Source organism: Colletotrichum siamense (assembly GCF_013390195.1).
Source record: "Colletotrichum siamense strain Cg363 chromosome Unknown KSG_Cg363_contig10, whole genome shotgun sequence".
Taxonomy (NCBI): Eukaryota; Fungi; Ascomycota; class Sordariomycetes; order Glomerellales; family Glomerellaceae; genus Colletotrichum; species Colletotrichum siamense.
Window position 1 is genome coordinate 4,062,072 of NW_023501023.1, and position 18,646 is coordinate 4,080,717.

General features: G+C 48.0%; 4 protein-coding genes across 4 annotated transcripts; 1 reads left to right on the forward strand and 3 right to left on the reverse strand.

Moving 5' to 3' along the window:
• Window positions 1-1,031: 1,031 nt before the first annotated feature.
• Window positions 1,032-3,302, forward strand: UFD1 (Ubiquitin fusion degradation protein 1; the record flags this gene model as incomplete). The annotated part of the gene is made up of 1 exon (XM_036646856.1): window positions 1,032-3,302. One exon carries the CDS (start codon window positions 1,032-1,034, stop codon window positions 3,300-3,302), a length of 2,271 nt encoding a protein of 756 aa, XP_036487950.1.
• A 1,672-nt stretch (window positions 3,303-4,974) lies between these two features.
• Window positions 4,975-6,493, reverse strand: CGCS363_v015008 (Satratoxin biosynthesis SC1 cluster protein 4; the record flags this gene model as incomplete). The annotated part of the gene is made up of 7 exons (XM_036646857.1): window positions 4,975-5,521; window positions 5,580-5,701; window positions 5,764-6,015; window positions 6,071-6,138; window positions 6,193-6,229; window positions 6,296-6,315; window positions 6,370-6,493. 7 exons carry the CDS (start codon window positions 6,491-6,493, stop codon window positions 4,975-4,977), a joined length of 1,170 nt encoding a protein of 389 aa, XP_036488675.1.
• A 2,092-nt stretch (window positions 6,494-8,585) lies between these two features.
• PHO1-0 (Acid phosphatase PHO1) lies at window positions 8,586-10,298 on the reverse strand (the record flags this gene model as incomplete). The annotated part of the gene is made up of 4 exons (XM_036646858.1): window positions 8,586-9,678; window positions 9,727-9,875; window positions 9,931-10,064; window positions 10,142-10,298. 4 exons carry the CDS (start codon window positions 10,296-10,298, stop codon window positions 8,586-8,588), a joined length of 1,533 nt encoding a protein of 510 aa, XP_036488172.1.
• A 5,033-nt stretch (window positions 10,299-15,331) lies between these two features.
• aurR2-0 (Aurofusarin cluster transcription factor aurR2) lies at window positions 15,332-17,522 on the reverse strand (the record flags this gene model as incomplete). Its single annotated transcript, XM_036646859.1, has 4 exons — window positions 15,332-15,334; window positions 15,430-16,335; window positions 16,384-16,872; window positions 17,403-17,522. The coding sequence occupies 4 exons, from the start codon at window positions 17,520-17,522 to the stop codon at window positions 15,332-15,334; spliced, it is 1,518 nt and encodes a 505-aa protein (XP_036488501.1).
• Window positions 17,523-18,646: the final 1,124 nt, after the last annotated feature.

Sequence of the window (18,646 nt, forward strand, 5' to 3'; positions counted from 1 at the left end):
GGAGTTGCAGTCCGGAGTCGGGGCAGTCGGGGCTTTTGACCACATTTGTTTCGGTAGCTTTGATGTTTCTAGTGTTTCTGTTCTGGTCGATAGTGGAGGATAGGTAGCTGGATTCGGACGTGAAGCTTCTTGGCAACTGCGCATCATGATTCAGCTTAAGATAGCAATCGTCGACACCAGCAAGGTGACATCTGTTTTGTTTGGTTTTATTTTTGCTGGGCAGCGGACGTGCGCCGCGGAGTCCTCGGGGAAGGGGGTTGGTGTTGCGGTGCTGTCATTGCACCACAATGCCCAGTGAACTGTGAGTGTCACAGACATTGTGGTTATCGCCAGAGTCTGATTGGACAAGACTCTGGACAATGGATGCACCAGTCTACTGTGGCTTGAGGAAGTGGCGTCGATTAAATTTCCACACTTCCCGGGCAGCCACTGGACCTCACGGAAGTCGGCGTCCGGCACAATCTCACCCCGGATCCGAGGAGGGAGTCTGTGCTCCATGCTGCACGGTCCATGCTGACTGACTGGGCGGGGTCGTGTCCAGATGTCGCAGGCGGTGAGCCACGGACATAAGGACATAAGGTGTGGCGCGAGCTGGCCCAGACGGGAAAGAGAATGGCGCGGCTGGCCTTTGACGTAATGTGGCTGGTGCCTGCTGCCGCCTGTCTTTGCGCTCGGCAATTTCCAGAAGGCAGGACCGAACGAATGGCACCCAATTTCTGCAGTGGTGGAATCCCAAAGAAACCCATCATCGTGCTGAATCATCTCGCCGCATCACCATGCTGTTTACCACCTGAATCAGCCTCGGATGGACCGCCCAAGAAGACGATAAGGTCGCGCATTCTCTTTGCCAAAAGCCCTCCTGTCACGGTCATGTCGAACCGCAATAACAACTATCCCCTGCGTCCACTTTGTCGATTTCTGCCCCTCCACCCCGCCAAACACACAACAAGCCGACTCATACTTCGCCATCCCGACCATACCTCGTCCTCCCCGAAAAGATAACAAACCGAGCGACGACTCGACGAGCCATCATGGACGAACCATTACCCGAGCTGCAGTGGTCGGCGCCCTTCGCTGTACTCCCACCCATCAAATCTGCTTCCAAGGATCTCCGCGGCGACAAGATCCTACTCCCACATTGCGCCCTCGAGCAACTGCTAGCAGCCTCTCCGAGACCCCCGGCACCCTCCAACTCGTCCTTCACTTCGTTCGATCCTTTTAACCCTTACGCACGCCAGCACCAAGCCGCTTATCGAGATACCTCTCAGCAATTGCCGAATCCATTAATGTTCCGCCTGGTAAACCAAAAGAATGGAAACGTGGTCTATGCCGGTATCCGCGAGTTTTCGGCTGAGGAAGGCGAGATCGCCCTTGCATCATATCTGATGGACGCGCTGGGCATACTCCCTTCTGACTTCAACAGTGATGGTACCGGAAGCAAACCGGTCGACTTGACAGTCGAGATGGACCACGATGCTCAACCTCATGTCACTGTCCACGCGAAGCAGTTGCCCAAGGGCACCTACGTTCGCCTCAGACCTCTGGAAGCTGGCTATAATCCCGATGACTGGAAGTCTTTACTCGAGAGACAATTGCGTGAAAGCTACACCACTCTCACCAAAGACACCATCTTATCCGTCCGCGGAGTCAAAGGCGAGCAATTCAAGTTCTTAGTCGACAAATTTCTTCCTGACGGCGACGGTATATGCGTGGTTGATACAGACTTGGAGGTTGATATTGAAGCCCTGAACGAAGAGCAGGCGCGGGAAACGATGCGCCAGATCATGGCCAAAGCCCAGCCTGGGACAGATAATGGCAGCTCCAAAGGTGGTCAGATCGACGTGTGGAAGAATGTCGATGGACAGGTCCTGCCCGACGAATATGTCGACTACGAGCTTCCGTCTTGGGACCGGAACCGGCCCCTCACAATCGAGCTTGCGGATCTGCCCGACGAGGATGCGGTGGATTTGTTCGTCAGTCCCAAGTCAACTCGGCAACGTGCTCTCCCGCGCGACTCCGAGCACGTCTTTGGAAACTTCGATCCTCCAGTCGACGGGAAAAAGTCAATCACAATTCAACCCACAAACATTGAGCTCGAGAACGCAGAGGAACTCCTCATCTCGGTGCATGCGTACCCATCATCGAGCGCCTCCGGCTCGCCGGTCCGTTTCTCGTTAAGGGCAAAGGCTGCTTCAGAAGACGGATCTCGGGATGGGCCAGTTGATTTGACTAACGGTGATGTCAGGTCGCCGGACGAGGAGCAATGTAACAACTGCCAGCAATGGGTTCCTAAGCAGACGATCATTTTGCATCAGAACTTCTGCTTGCGAAACAACATCACCTGTCCAAAATGCAAACGCGTTTTCAAGAAGGGCTCGCCTGATTGGGAGGCGCATTGGCACTGCGAGAATGACAACGCCTTCGGTGACTCGCCATTCAGCCGGGCGAAGCACGAAGACATCCAACACACTGAACGGGAGTGCTATGCATGTAACTACAAGGCCCCGTCCTTAGTAGAGCTAGCACTGCATCGCACGAGTGTATGCCCCGGAAAACTCATCCTCTGCCAATTCTGCCATCTCGAAGTGCCCCAAGAGGGGGACCCCTTTAACCCGTCTGCAGAGGTTATTCTATCCGGTCTTACGGCTCACGAGCTGGCAGACGGTGCCCGCACAACAGACTGCCACTTATGCGGGAAGATTGTTCGTATGCGCGACATGGCGGCGCATATGAAGCATCATGAGTTGGACAAAGTCTCTCGTCCCAAGCCCGACATCTGCAGGAACGCAAACTGTGGCAGGACTCTTCATGGGGTGGGCACAACGGGTACAGTCGGAGCAGGAACCGCAATGGGACAAGGCCCAGGCAATGATCTCGGCCTCTGCTCCCTATGTTTCGGGCCTCTGTATGTGAGCATGCACGACCCTGAGGGGAAGGCGCTCAAGCGTCGTATCGAGCGAAGGTATCTCAGCCAGTTGATGACCGGCTGTGGTAAAAAGTGGTGTGGGAATGAGTGGTGTCGTGCAGGAAGAGCCAATTTAGGGCTGGAGGCCAAGGGAGCCAGCGCGCAAGCCGCTCTTCCGCTCGTGAAGCCTCTGGTGCAGAGCATTTCGAACCTGCAAGAGCCAATGCATTTCTGCGTCGACGAAGGGTCCCAGAGACGCAGGAAATTGGCGGAGATGTTGGCTGGCGAAGGAGTGTGGGATTTCGAGTGGTGTGTAGCGGCCTGTGAGGCAGCCTCGGGAGATCTTGACAAGGCCAGGGAATGGCTTGGCAACTGGGCGCCGACAAAAGCAACTTGACGTATAGATGTACGAGAGGCGTTCTGGTATAGAAAAGAGGTTGCGAAGCATGATACCATTTTTACGTAGAGGGCGGTGGTCACAATGTGGGAAATGATGAAGAGCTAAATTAGAAAGTATACGTTCTCGATCACTTTGTTTGTAATGCCTGCAAAACTCCACCGCCTGTGGTTTTGAAATACCCTTCAATTTCATCCGGGAACACGAAGTTGATCCAAGGTTGCAGTGCGACATGCCTCCTGTGAAATCGTTCCTCCTTATTGCAAAGGACGGTATTCAGTGTTTTGGCTAATGTACGGGGGTCTGAGATCATCAGCAAGTCGACCCTCGAATGGAATGCACAAGACGGATAATGTTACGATCTCAACTTACTTCAACAGGTTCTTGGCTCCAACGATGGCCGCCGTGCCCCCTGCATAAATTCCCAAGAGCCTACTCCAGCTGATATTTCCGTATGCGTTTTGGCCGACACTGAGGGCAACCAAGTCGTAAGCAAGGCACCCGCCGAATATCCAGTCGCTGGCAGTCGCGAGAAGGCCAAAACCAACGCCCGTAAGCACTTTCACGGCAGTAGACGGCTGTTGTCCGACAAAATAGGCTACGGAGCCATTGTGCAGAAGGTCCAGCACGCCGATTCCAGCAAAGGTCTTCGCTACGATGTGAGTAAGGACGGAGTTGACAGATTTGGTGTTCATTTTCGGCAAGCGGCTGGAGATGAAGTAAAGCTGAGCGAGACTGTTGATGACGACGAAGATGTTGGCCGTCTTCAGATCCGAATTGTTCCAAAATATCATCCAAGCTGTTGTTTTATATCAGTCTTGCTCTCAAAATAATCGGAAACGAGCAAATCTCACTGGCAATGCAAAAGTTCCCGATAGCATAGAACGGTGCAAAATCGACCATTGTGGATACGTCGGCGTCCATCTGCTCCGCCTTCGGATCGGCCTTGTACAGGCGCCAGAGCCACGCTAGCTGGAACAGCTGCTGAGGGAAAAAGAATCCGGCGATGAAAAAAGGTTGCGGGGAGAAGAAGGAAAGGTTCGCGTCATGGACATCTTTCATGTTGGGGGTGCTAAGCATGCCATAGTTCTGGGCGGCAAAGTCGACGATGAACGACAGGGGCGCGAGCCACCTGGCGGTTGAGAGTGAGATACCCATCATTGAGATTATTGTATAGTACTAGGTGAATATGGTAATGTTTCTGGGTGGTCGACGAAGAACGTAGCGAAATGTCGGGAAAAGTCGAGGGGTAATGGTGGTGGTCTTATTCAGTTCGCCAGTATCTCGATGACACGTTCGGTGTTCCCAATTGGCCGACGACCGACGCTCCCGGATACCACACAGGTTCATGAGCTCATGATTTTGGCCGGATTGATTGGCTTTGTGCACTTACGTCGCCAAATAAGTGTCCTACGTCATTGACTTTTGGGGTCAAGACAAGCGCCGATGGGGCCCGTGATGACCGGCCGATTTCATCGGCCCCACTCCGAAAGTCCTTCACCCGAGACGGCCAGTCCCCGGCAGTATGAATATGTTATGGGCTCTAACCACACAGCAGTCCCATGTGCGTAGGTATTAGGGGCGTCCAATCATGGATTGAATACAGAAACCTGATTGCACATTATTGAATTGATGTTGAGATTATACTCAAGTCTAGTGAAAGATATCTATTCTATGGTGCCTCGACGCTTTTTGAGTCGCTTATCGGACTGATCGGACTGTGTAGTTTCAGTGGCGTTTGTATGACTTCGGCATTCGCTTCGAGGTCAATGTTGAAATCTGGCAAGGGGGTAGAATTGTCCATGTTTGCCGACGTAATGCGTTGGATCTCTGCCATGTTGTCACTGGTCGGATCTGATACTTTCGCTGGCCGGCTCAGAACGCTCATGGGATATGTGAGAGTTGATCCCGTCAACCCTGAATCGTCGCCGAACACGTCTTTCCCTCTTCCATTTTCTTTGGACCCAAACGGACTGCGTCTCCTAGCATGGCCTATGGTTTCTACCGGTGGCAGTTGCGAGTCGTGGTTGGTTGTCTCAAACATTCGTTGGTACCAAGGAAGCCTCTGGGCCAGCTTTCGTAGAAATGGCACGCAGGAGCAGATAATCAAGGTGCTTACTTCAGCCTCTGACCATATAATCGGGACGGCAAGGTCGTGGGTATCATCGAGACCCATTTCAGTCACGGAGTGCATGCGGATAACAGAAATCGCACAGACCCTTGCGAAACTTGTCAGCATCGACGCAGAAGGCCGACAGTCGTGGATAATTGACTCACATCAAGCCAAGTGATAGCATAGCAATAAGACCAAGTCTCTTGATGATGGGCAGTTGAAGCCTCCAAAGGAACGGTATCGGTTGAATGAAAAGGATCAAGTCCGTGCAAAGGTTGAAAGCAAACTAAACATTTCATCAGCATCCGGACATAAAGCGATCATCCTGACGAGCAAGCGGACACTTACGCCAATCCACCACAGCACAGGCAGGTCCAGGCAGGTTCCTACCATGCTCGGACTCCAGGCCTTCGCAATTGGATGACACTGGAAAATTGGAATCATGCTTTCTTCAATCGCTTGGCAGCACAGGAATACAACGATCGTCTTGTTGACGATGATTAGTCGTCTCTCGGGAAGCATTCGGATGTACAGCACGGCAAAAGACATTTTAGCCAGCGCAAGACCGTAGCTGTACGTTGAAGATGTCGATATCGTTAACTGCACCGCAGTCAGCACGAATCCACTTGCTTGAATTCTAATGGTCTAGACATACCTTGAGGAATCGCTCGTAATTTGCTGGGTCGACGTCTTGATGATGGCGGCCAAAGCCTGCATGAGCCGCTGTCCCAGAATTAGCTTCCGCTCCACCAAGAGCAAAGAACACTCCCTACGTACACACAAGAGTCTGGATGCACATGGCCATGGTGAACACCTGGAAATACGTTAATCAATCGTTACCTCCCCTTTGATCGAGAGCCGCGCTCGCAAGCCGACGTACCCAACTTGCAACAATAAGGACTAAGACGATTTGTCAGAGAGCACTTCGAGACCTCAGAGTATGGTTTCACCTACCATCATCGAGTCCATATGTCCTAAGACTTGCCCTGACGCCTACGCGTACGGATATGACCAGCGTCGTAAGACACATCATTGCTACAGTAGCACCGATGAGTGGTTCCACCAAGCTGTCTGCCATTTTGGTAGGCTCCAGTCACCGCCACTCCACTACTGTGTTCTGGATTTCATGGGAAGTTTCCGAGCGGATGGATCAGTTTCGCGTAAGAGGCGTTCGTCGCTTCTCGAATGGTGGCACTTCACGTCCCCAAGTCCCAGGAGCACTGGAAGTTCAATCCATCATTCTGCGCACGTGGGTACGCCATGGAAAGATATGACGATTAGGCGCAAAGTGTACGAGTGCTTGGCACAAAAAAACAGAGTGTGTCAAAGATCAAGCTATGACATAAGGGGGCAGTCTACTTTTGAAGATCTGCGAATTGGGTGCCGGATATTGGCTGCGGCGGGCGGATGGAGACCCCTCCGCTCTACCGATGGACAAGGTTCGCGGAGAGAGCGTGAACTAGTCAGTCTCATAGGATAATTGAGAAGCCTTTGCCTTGTGGTTCGTAGAATTGGCTAGACGCGAGCTACTCGCAAAGCTTAGATACCCCACGGAACTCCTGAGGAAGCAAAACCTTGCCCCGTACTGCACTCAAGATCAGGCGATTTCTGCCCAGTTTGTATCTCTGATGGGCTAAATAACTTGCTGGCCGGTCTTTGGATTCGGTGTTTGGGAGGGGAAGAGACAAATTAGCTTCAGTTCAACAAGGGCATGCTGGTGTGAAGTATCCCGCCCGGGTTAGTTTTCGAGGGGACCAGGAGCGCAGCGCGAAGTTTAAAAGTCACGGTTTGCATCACGTCTCCTGCGGCGTTTCAAGGACCGCGAAATATACTTCACGGAAACCCATACCGAAGTTACCCAGGAGCTAATCGGAAGAAGTTCCCACCATCCAAGGAGTATTTCTCCGTCTTGGCGCCAACGTGCAATTGTCAATCAACCCTGCCAAGTTCGACGGAAAACCGTCGCTTCCACCTTCCATCCACACGCAGACAAATTTCTCGCCCTATCATGGGAAGAGACAAATAGAGTTGAGCTTGTTTTGCACTTGCTTCTCGGTGACGAAGGTCTGTAAAGACTTTGATGAGTCAGGCGTATGCCACATGTCGATAACGCAAGGTGTAGGGGACGTGTACGAGTCCAGCCTTCGCAAACCGAGGACTGGACGGCGCAGAATGATAGTCCTCGTAAATTGACAATGAATGTGCTCTTTGAACATTCCTATCTCGAGTTGAAGCTATGTTCCGCTTGTTGGCATTGGTGTGTCAAAGACGGGTCTGAATCTAGGTGAGTCTGATAATCTGTAGCCAACTGGAACGTGGAATACGTCAGTCATCTCACAAAATCCCAATGTCGTCGTGATCAACAGCAATTTTACTTCATTGGGATTCTGATTCCCCGTCAAGCTGCGACCTCATGTGATTTAGAATGACGAGGATGTAAACAATGACGCAATTAGATCTCGTACTGTTCAGCTGCTGGCTCCTCACAGCAGATCAGCGAACGTTGGCAGAACATTATTCCCATGGCAGAGACAAAACATAGAAGAGCTTCACCGGCTACCAGTCAGAGTGACCTAGCGCGCAATGTCGCGTCGGTTCTGGCGTGAACCGAGAAGGATTTTCGCATGGAAATGCGCACCTATGTTGGCATCCCATTTAGATAGACAATTAGCGTTCTCGACCGGGAAAAGCTGACATGTAGTCGCTAGGCCCCTGTCAACGACAGCCCTTTCCTACCTACAAATATACGGTAGTGGCTGGGCTTTATGCGCAGGCGTATCAATCAACCATGGCAAGAGCTTTCGGCGTTTGACCCCAAACGGAGGACATTGCTTTTCGGGGTTTGCTTGCTTTTACCAAACCACAATACACTATGTTCCGTACGTCAGTACTACAATGGTGTCTCTCTCTAATCATGCGGGTTTTACTGTTGGAGGTTGTAGATACGCCAGAGACTTTTGACCAATGTAGCGCATTGAGTAGAGAGGTGTCGTGGTCATTGTTTGCCATGTCTTGCTCATGAAGCAACCTTCCATGAGCGTTCAAATTGTATAGTCTAACACGATGGCAAGCGTGGTATTAAATAATTACTATTACTGTTGCGGCATATCTATCTCCCGGTAACACTCCCTCATGTCAACGAAAGTACTCGCCCTGAAATATGGAAGGTCTCAAGGAGCCACATGACTCAACCACGGGCTGGTTAAGTCGGTGTAAAAGCTTGCGCCCTTCACGACTGATGGTGCCCCCGCAGCAGTAACATTGCAGTTCGTGATCCAGTTGCCCTCGAAGTCGAGCTTGTCGGACACGTACTTCCTGTAGTCTTCCAGTAGACATGAAGATCCGGGTCCGTTCTTGCAAGAGGGCAAAGGATAAACAGCGTCGTTCAAACGGATACGAACATAGGTTGCGTTGTGAGATCCACCAGGAGATGGCGCAGTCGAATTAGAGCATCTCTTGACTGGGGGAGAGGTGCGTGTTGTGTTTCCATGCGTACCATTGCCAGAAACAGCACAATTAAGTCGCTCAAAGGCGATGGTACCTCGCATCGTGGTGTACCGAGAACTGACCCAAGCGCGGTTATCGTCTTTCTCAGTCGGAGAAAGCGGGGCTTGGGAGTCCATAACTCCCGAGGCTGTCACAAGCTCATTGAGCTGTCCATCATTGAGGAAAGAGACAATGAGCTTTGGTAACGTAAACGTGCTTCCGTCGGCACGTTTGCCCGTAACGGATGGGCCTTCGCCAAATAGGGCCATAAGCGCGTTCAAGTACGGCGTCATCATCTTGGATGGAATATCCGTACCGGGACCAACTCCGTAGTAGTAGCGCAGATCTTGGAAGTACTCGTACTGGAGGAACTCCTCGTCCGAGAATACATCACACCAAGGTGATAGGCGACCGGTGATCTGACTCTCATATCCGCACAAGTATGGAATTTGCGACACATCGTTCTCGGTGAGCGTGAGATTGCCGGTAATCAAGCCTTGTAGGCGCTCGAGGACGGGGGGAATCCAGACATCGTTCCATTGAGAGACGTAGTCGCCGCCTTCCGTATCAGCGAACGTCGGACACATATCCGACGGGGCCAAAGAATCGCCGATCCCGCCAGGAAAACCTTTTGAAGTGACTGATACGATATCTCCGAACAAGGTGGCGTTGGTCCCCAAAAAGCCACGGACAAAAAGTTTCGCAGTCTGTAGAACTCGGGAATAGTTGTTGGCCCAGACCATGAACTCTTCGCCCTCATTGTAGAGATCTGGGTATCTTTCGGGGTCAGCAAACTTTCCTTGCGTGCAAGACTGCGGCATTTACCTTGTTCTCAAAGTGTATCCCAGGTCATGCGCTTCCTTGTAGCCAGTCGGGCTCAAGTTGGCAATTTGAGACGAAGGATTCGTTAAAGCTGTACGCCAATTGGGTAGAAAGCTTAGGCTACCAGAGGCCGTGTAGTTTCCAGCTTGAAACTACGAAACAGCTTGTTAGTCGTAGGTGGGGATGGAAAGGATTCAGTTGACTGACTCGCTCCTGCATAGACACCCAGCCGTTGTAAGCGCCGGGATCGGGATAACGTGAGCCATGCCGAGAGACGTAAGCTGCCTGGTCGACGAAGCAATTTTCCGGAATATCCGATGAAATTCCGTTGACATTTGGTCCTGGACCATTAAACGGTCAGTGTCTGGTGACATGAAAACGCCTGAGAAGGCATCGATCGAGGTAGTTGACAACATACCTGCGTACCAAGGGCCATTAGCGCCGAGGTGCTCCAACGGGTGTTCAGCAGTCTCGCTAGCCGGAAGATTAATGTCTTGAACCGGCGCAAGGAAGCGCGAGTTGGCGCTCACCAAGCTCGCGGCGAAGCAAATGAGACGGAGCTTTGAGATGGCCATTTGATCTTAATTATTCCCTGACTGGCGGTACGAAGGGCTGGCCGGAAACGATCATCTCTGCGTCTGGAGTCAAGGCAGGGCATTCTTTAATTATACTATGTCTCCCTCAGCGTCGGCCCGGTCATTACCGGGCACGTGCTGTTATCGTGTTGTTTACGTTCGGTGGACTTGCGCGGACAAGCGTGCCGGTGCACCCAATGTAACATTGGCATCAAGGTGCACGTGAGAAACATGCACATCTGATTTGACGACTTAAACAAGGTTGTGGATACCTAACGGTGATTCGATCCCAGAAGAGACGTCGTACCCGCGGCTGCATTCGCTAGCGGCGCCGACCCGCCCCCGGAATACCATGTCGAGCCGGGGGACTACGTCAGGCAATATAATTCCACCCGAGGAAAGGAAAGGCGCTGACCGAGTCTGCAAGATGGTTCACTGCACACCCCGAAGTTCGAAACTTCGATTCGCCCGCGAGCACCAGGCCTTCTCGACATGAGAGTCAACATCCGTCCATGCCCCTTTGTTGAACTATTCCTGGTATGTAGTATTGCCCGGTGCCAAACATTAGAGCCCGCAAATGTGGCGCTGGCGCTCCATAGTCGTACGTCGTTCAACCAAGTTTCCGTCGTGACGAACGATGACCTCGAATCCTGCCATTGTGCACATGAAGCGGTTGTCCGGCACTTCGTCCAGGCATCAACAACCTCAGATCCCGGAGGGGAGACTTGTCGATCTAGGCGGGTGCCACATCTAAGTGAATGGTCTCTAAGTTGGTTCTGGTTTAATTGGTCTCCAATCGCCGATTCCGAAAGAGCTTCTCGCAAGAGCCGTGTGCTATCGGCAAACTCGCTCGCACTCGACGGATATGCTTATCAACACAAGAATGGGATTTGTACAAGAGAATGAATGCCAGAGTTGTGACGTAGAATACATGACATGCGGAAGCTACTCCCAATAGGGATGCCTTAAACGTCTTGGCGGGAAAGTGATCATGAGTAGCGGAAGGTCAACCGAAGAAGAGACTTTAGCGGCAGGCGTCGACATTATTCGATTTAAAACCGTTGTGTGAGCGAAATGCTGCCCAGCCACAAATTAGTCTGTGGAGGCAAATGCTGCTGCGAATATGAAGTAGAGGCCCTAAATTTGATGGCAGCATAATCAATTCATTTCAGATTTCAATTCGCACCACACTGTGGTGCGCTGTGCCCCTGTGGCGGTTCAAACCGAGGCTCCAATTTGAGTCGGAAGTTGAATAGGAGATCTAGGAGGCAACATACAGAACCTGAGAATTGTATTAAACTGACCGCAGATGGTTATTTATTCCCTGAATTGCACCTGACTTCTAATAGAGAGTGAATAGGGCATATAGTGTCTTAAACTAAGAAGCCTGCTGAGATGTGTTCCGAGCGTTTAGACCTGGGGCCATCTGATGAATCTTATAGATCAAGATTAATTAGTCGTTCAGTGTTATCCCATTGACTGCTGAATAACGCCAGAAACCCCTCGCGCAGAGTAGTACTAATCAGAAGCCTGCCTTCTTTTTTTTCTACCTAATTAAACTAGCTAGATATTTAGTACTTCTATTCTCTATATATTCTAAATATAGAAGTTATACTAGTAATCTCCCTTAGTATATAGAGCTATATTATAATAAATATAACTAGATCTTATATACTTACGATAAGGCTACTAAATGAGGCTATTCCTAAATATCTCAGCTATAATTATCTAATCTTTTATAATAAAAACCTTACTATAAGCTATATAAAGGGAGTTAACCTTATAATTACCCTATATATAATATTACTATAGAAGATTATTATTATATTAATTAGTTACTCTATAAAGATAACCCTTTTTATAAGCTTCTATTAATAACCTAAAACGCTAAAATAGCTAAATATAAAACACTTAACGCTATTATATCTAGCTCCTAATTATATCCTAGTTACTCTACCCCTATAGTTATAATAGGAAAGTATTTATAATAATAACTTTAAGTAAAAAGTTCTAAACTAATAACTACTAGCTACTATAATAAATAGGATAACTATATAAGTAGTATAACCTTATTTAATTACTCCTATTAATACTATTTATATTATAGTTATAATTATTAATTATTATAAGTATTAAAAGATCTTTCTAAATATTAGGCCTAAAAACCTTATATATAGCCTTTTTTACAGTAAAGTCTCTAGTAAGCTAATACTACCTCTAGATAACTTTAGAGGTCTCTTAGTAGATTATTATAAAGAATAATATAAAGGTATTATCTTTCTAAATAAACTAATTAACTTAAAAAGTAATAAATAAGCTAATTAATATAAGAAGATATATAAGTAGTAGTTCTATAATTATATCTAGCTATCTAAAGTAAAGATATAATAAACTTTACTCTAAGGAATACTTTTACTATTATCCTCTTTTTTAGCTATAAAGATCTTATTAATACCTCTATTCTTCTAGTAAGTCTCTATAGCCTTAATATTTACTTTCTAAAAAGCCTAGAGAAGTTAAATAGAGGTAAAGAGATTATTAAGAAATATATAGTAAATACTAACTAGAAGTAAAGTTAAAAAAGTTATTATAACCTATTATATTAAGGTTAATACTACCTATTTTGTAGTATTATCGTTCTAAGCTAGCTAAGCTTATAGGACTAATCTATATAGCCCCTTACTATATATATATTATAGCTACTAGAGGTAGTATTTTTTTTAAGCTAAAACCTAAACCTTAAAGCTAATTAGAGTTAGCTTATTTAATATTATTATTATCTCTAATAATTAGTTTATAAACTAAACTATAGCTTTATTAATAATAAGGTTTAATCTAGTGTAATAGAAGTTATCTTTAGTCTCTTAAATATATTAAGATTAGCTATTAATTTACTAATATATCTTTAGTATCTCTATATTAGCTAGTTAGCTTTAGCCTTAACTTTAACCTTTTATTAACACTATAAGGTTAGTAGCTTTAAATTTAGCTATATTAAATATATAGAGCCTCTAGAAGAGAAGTTAGAACTAGTTTTAGGAGATATATTAGGTAAAATAATAGATAAGATCCTCTTTTTTAACCTAGCTAGACTAATATTACTCTATTAAAGTTTCTATATAGCTTCTTATATAAAAAAGAATACTAAAGTATAAGTAGATCTCTTTTAGCAAAGTAGGGTATTAATTATAGCTTCTTAAGTAATATTTCTAAGATTTTAGTATTAATATATTATTTATCTACTTAGCTTACTACTTTATAAGCTTCTAAGAGATAAAATAGAAGAAGAGGTCTAATAGTATTTTTAGTAGATCTTATATCTTAGCGTCTTAGGATAGCACTTTAAAGGGTTAGAAAGAACCTAAAGCTTTAGCTTTAGCTTTAAGGGCTTTATAGGGCTAGGTTATAGTGTTATTATAATACTCTAAAGTATACTCTAAAGTATAAGTAATAATAAAGTCCTCTAATAGGATAGTAATAGTAATATAGCTTTAGACTAATAAAGTAAACCCTATAGAAGTATTAGAGTTATTTAAACTTATTATAATATTAATTAAAATAATAATTTTAGTATAAAAGTAAGGATAAAATTATAAAGAGAAGTGACGTCTCTAGATATACTACCTCTATGAGGGGAAAAAGTGGACGTTTTTGTGGGTTGGGGTTTTTGGCGTCATTCGGCAGTCAATGGGATAGAAGGAGTGAATATCTCAAGCTAGGTATTAAAGCAATTTTGATGTCTTTTGTTCTAGCCTCAGTATTGCAGGTAGTTAGCGCGTTTGCAGGTAATCCCTCAGATAGAATTAGCAACCAAGGCAGGCATAAGAAGCACTTATGTGCCCATTTGTTACTGTAGAGTGATTGAAACAGGCGCTGAGATGAACGAGAACGTTGTATTTGCGCCATACACCACATTACATGTATGTGGTCTACAAGCATGCACTTATACATGCTGAGGTCGTTCAAAGCACACATTGCAAGAACGAATGTTTCTTCTTCACATAAAATTATAGTGTGTGACAGGCCGATACCGTCGCTTTTGAGCTATCCCTAAACAAAACTCAGGAAGACTATTAAATCATCGCTAAGACCCATTAAGTCCTCAATTAACAATACAGTGCCTTGATGAATTACTCGTTTTGGCTTCCAGACGGGCTGCTTGCGTGTTATATCTAGGTCTGCACGAATTTCAGCGAATAAAGTTGGCCTGGAATATGTCACATCAGGTGTCAGGCGAGGAGCTGTTTCACAGAGGCGAGGTTTGCGAGGAGCAATAGTAAAAGACTATGTGAGACAGAGTCAAAACCACCTTAGGAGCAAAGCGAGCCCGCGGTCTGAAGAACTTATATTTGGGTAGCTGAATCCATAAAGAGTTTGCCGAAGGATGTCTATTCTAACTCAAACACTTTTGATGTCGTGCATGATAAGCTTTGGCCATGTGGTCGTGTCCAAGATTTTGCCCGGCTCCGTTGCCTCGGGTTGTCAAACTGACCCGAGAACCGATCGGAATCTAAAACTCAACCGAGCCGACTTCTCACTCAGAAAGGTTCGGCCTTATGTGGCAATAAGGAGCCGTTCAAATCACGTAATTTGCAAAAATACAGGTCACAAATTTCAACATATAAACGCCAACTCGCCTACGTGTCGTTAATCTGCGTACGACTGGTGTAAAATGTGTTTCTAGCGCAATAATTTGCCAGATTCATGAACCTCTACCCCGAAGCAGTTGATGGGCAGCTTAGCAATTGAATCATTCATTGGGCACCAGCATGACGAACGATATAAAAGGTTTATTGGTTATCAACGCAATTCGCTACCATCCTGTTGGAGTTGTCATGTCAAGGCCTTCGAACGAAGAAAGTTGGCGATTGACGATCTCTTGATCTGGCATCGCCAAAGGGTCCCAAGACGACGCCCCGGCACCAAGATATCGTTGAAAAAGATGTTCCATTGGAGGATGATCTCCTTGATGATGGTCTGCGGCAGTACGACTTCCCTCGGGATGAGATGGAGGTTCCGTACCAGCCCGTGACCTACTCCAGTGAGGCACCATGATCTCGCGGATTCTAGTGACATAGGCGGGTTCGTCTGGCTGAATGCCATGTTCGGCACAGAGACAGTCTTCTCTCACCTTCCACGCTTTCAATACGAATTTTGCGAGTGCTATGTTGTACTCCTGCGAGGGATCAAGGAACTCCGGGTGATACTCATAAACCGCCGGGATCTGTTGCCAGGCGCGCTCAACCAGATTCCCTGAAGTCCGCTGACTCAATTGACCGACCATGAAGATTACCACATCGAACTGGAAAAGAAGCTTCAGAAACCAATGGAATCCTTGGTGCTTATTTGATCTGTAGGCATTGACGTTCTGCTCAGTAGTCATGACTGACCACTTGAAAAGATTGTCTTTGGGTGTTAAGATCTCACTTCCCCACTCTGGCTGTTCCTGAGGAGGGCGTGTGGTTTCTTTGACCTTCTGGAGAATTAGGGCTTTCAAAAGCGAGGCGAATTCGTGCACTGGGCCTGCAGATGGGTCGGAGTTTTTCTCCAAAACTCCATTCAACCGGTCTTCGAGTTGTTTGATGAACGAGCTGATCTGCGCCGATTGAACTTTGCTCTTGCGTCCCGAGCTGAGGGTACTGAGTTCGTTGTACAGCATCAGAGCCTCGATATCAGGTTGTTGCTGGATGCAATGCCCGATCTGGAAGACCAAAAGCGGTATCACCATCTCCGTGGGACCCTCACGCTCCTGATACTTGTCTGTAGCGCCCGGATGCAAGTCTGCATCGTTGAGGTTTTTCGGAAGCTTGCAGTCGCTCGGACGAGGGAGCAATGATTGGCTCAAACCGGAAATCATGGAAAACTTGCAGTCGAGCATGAATATCTGCCACCAAATGCGGCGCCTCATCTCTGTCTCGAACGGGGGCAGGCCGAGAAGCTCTCCGTCTCGATGGAGACCCATTTTCTGCGCGATCCGCACGCATATGCCGTTCAAGATCCAAGCGCCGTGTATGTTACAGCGACCTTGGATCGACATCTTGCCGAAGTCAGTAAGCATCAGGCTTGAGACTGAAGAGCGGCTTACCATGTGAAGCACGAGCGCCTGAAGAGTGGTTATGTCGTGTGATTTGAGAAAGTCGGCGCGCAGCAAGCTTTGCCTGACGCCGGTCGAAAATCTCCGGAAAGCAGCATTGCACGAGGAGCCAAGCATCGCCATGCACTCGTCTTCAGTTAAGGTGACAATTGACATGCTGAAAACTGCAAACATCAGAGCTTCCACATTGTTCGGAAGATGTCCAGGACCACTCGCGGCTTCCACCACAAATGGCTGCAAAGTTGGGGCATGTACGATTTTCGTCAGGGAATTCACCCTTTCCAAGAAGGTCTGCCAGAGCCGAAAGATTTGGCTCGCGGTGGGATACAAATCGTCGGGGTGCTGATCAACAGGAGAATCGCCGCCTACAAGCAAGTAATCGCTGTAATCGGGCATGGAAGCTCCAGGGTCCCATTCATGCTGTGGCTCAGGCTCTTGCCCCTCATCCTCCTTTTCAACGAGCTCCTTCATCCCACGCAACTGTAGATCATCAGTCAGCCAGTGTTGTGAGCAGACGATGGTGGAAAAGCTTGCCTCTTCGTACACCGTTGCCCAGAGGAAGTTGTCAATGAATCGAACAGAGCCATCTTCAACAATTACCTTGCCAGCGGGTTTCCAGTTGATCTGATTGTTTTCATAGAAAGGAATACTGGACGCTTGAGGCGGTGCTATGGTGCTCTCGTGGTCCAGGGGTTCTTTACTAGCAGCAGCATATTTGGCCAGGAGTTCTTCGCATCGCGCAAGTCTCGCCTGGAGCTCTGCATTTGGACGTCTCCTTTTTCGCACTGGGGCTGGAATACTAGGGCTGCACGTTGCTTTGGACTGGTGCCGTGACTGGTAAGCTTCATCGCCAGGGGAAGATTTTGGGCACGGTAAGGAAAGACCAGCGGCGACAAGACAAGGCGGGATCATCGCGCATCAAGGTGGGCAAAAGAGAGCGCTCCGCCGTCGTTGGCGAACCGCAAGTTTGTGCCGTAATATGCTGAAGCTTGAGGACAAGAGTGACATACCTTGATGCAGTTCGAGCATGGATACTTCCGGTCGCATTTGACCTTGCGGCGTTGACACAAAACACACGCCAGGGGCCGCGATGACTTGGATGAGGACTTTTCCGATGGAGATGCCGACATGGCGCGCAGGATGTCAACGATGATAGCGACGTGTTGAAAGGAGTACACCGATTAAAATCTGGAGTAATCCGGCATGCCAACAGCGGGGACGGGTATATACAGCAGGCCGGTCGGGAGTCGGTCACAGATCGTCCGATAGGCGATATTTCCCAAGGCAGGAATCCCTCCTTGCTGGTCCTGCACTCGCACTTGTAGGTGTGCGTATCATTAGAAGCTGCAACTTTGGGCGTTGCTGTCGTGTGCACGCAGTGCAGTAGGATACATTGGCTGCCTACAAGCCGGTGAGACGTATCTGTGAAAAGGGGGCTGGGAACCTTAAGATCCAATCTGTGCCCTAGCTCGGCGGCACGCTCGGCTTCGAATGCCTGTCTCAGTACAGGCGCGTGTACGACACAGTGACGCTATGGCGCAATTCCCAATTAGATCATACGCCTGGTCTTTGGCAGCCATAGAGCAGAACCGAACCTAGCACTTTGTAGCGCTTTGCTGCGTAGAGGGCCCAACGGCGCATGGGATTGCAACAGGTCCGTGGGCCACAGGGCGGTCGACTGTCCAAGGTCTGCTTGTCTTCGAAGTCCAGTAGTCCACACTGCTAGGCGAAACATGCCTAACAGATGAACTGCTAGGCAAGCACGAAAACTTTGCCTTACTTAACTGCCTGTAATCCATTCCGCCGGCGGTCTGAGAACAGCGAGAAATCACCGTAATTGATGCGTACGACTCACCTACGAATGGGAAAGACCCAGCCAACTTGAAACCTGTCTGAACTTTGTTCCCAAGCCTCTCGTTCGTTATGGACACTAATTGCAACTGGCCAATGCCATTGCTATGCATGCTGTCGAGTCAATCGTGCTCCGATATGCGTGGCAGGGCTCACGGCTTCGTCGCCTTGCTCTGGCTTGTCTTTGATCGGCAAAAACCCACTTCGTCGGACAAAAAGCTCTCTCTCGCAGTCTCGCTTAAACTCTGTTCAAATTTACAGAGTCAGTGCCATGCTTGCGACATCAGCAAATCCAATCACGCTGGGTGTTCTTTTTCGTATTGCTCGTACTAAATGTACTTAAAATACAGTAGACATTGCAGCCTAGGCCTTTCCAAACCCCAGATTCTGAGCCAAGATATGC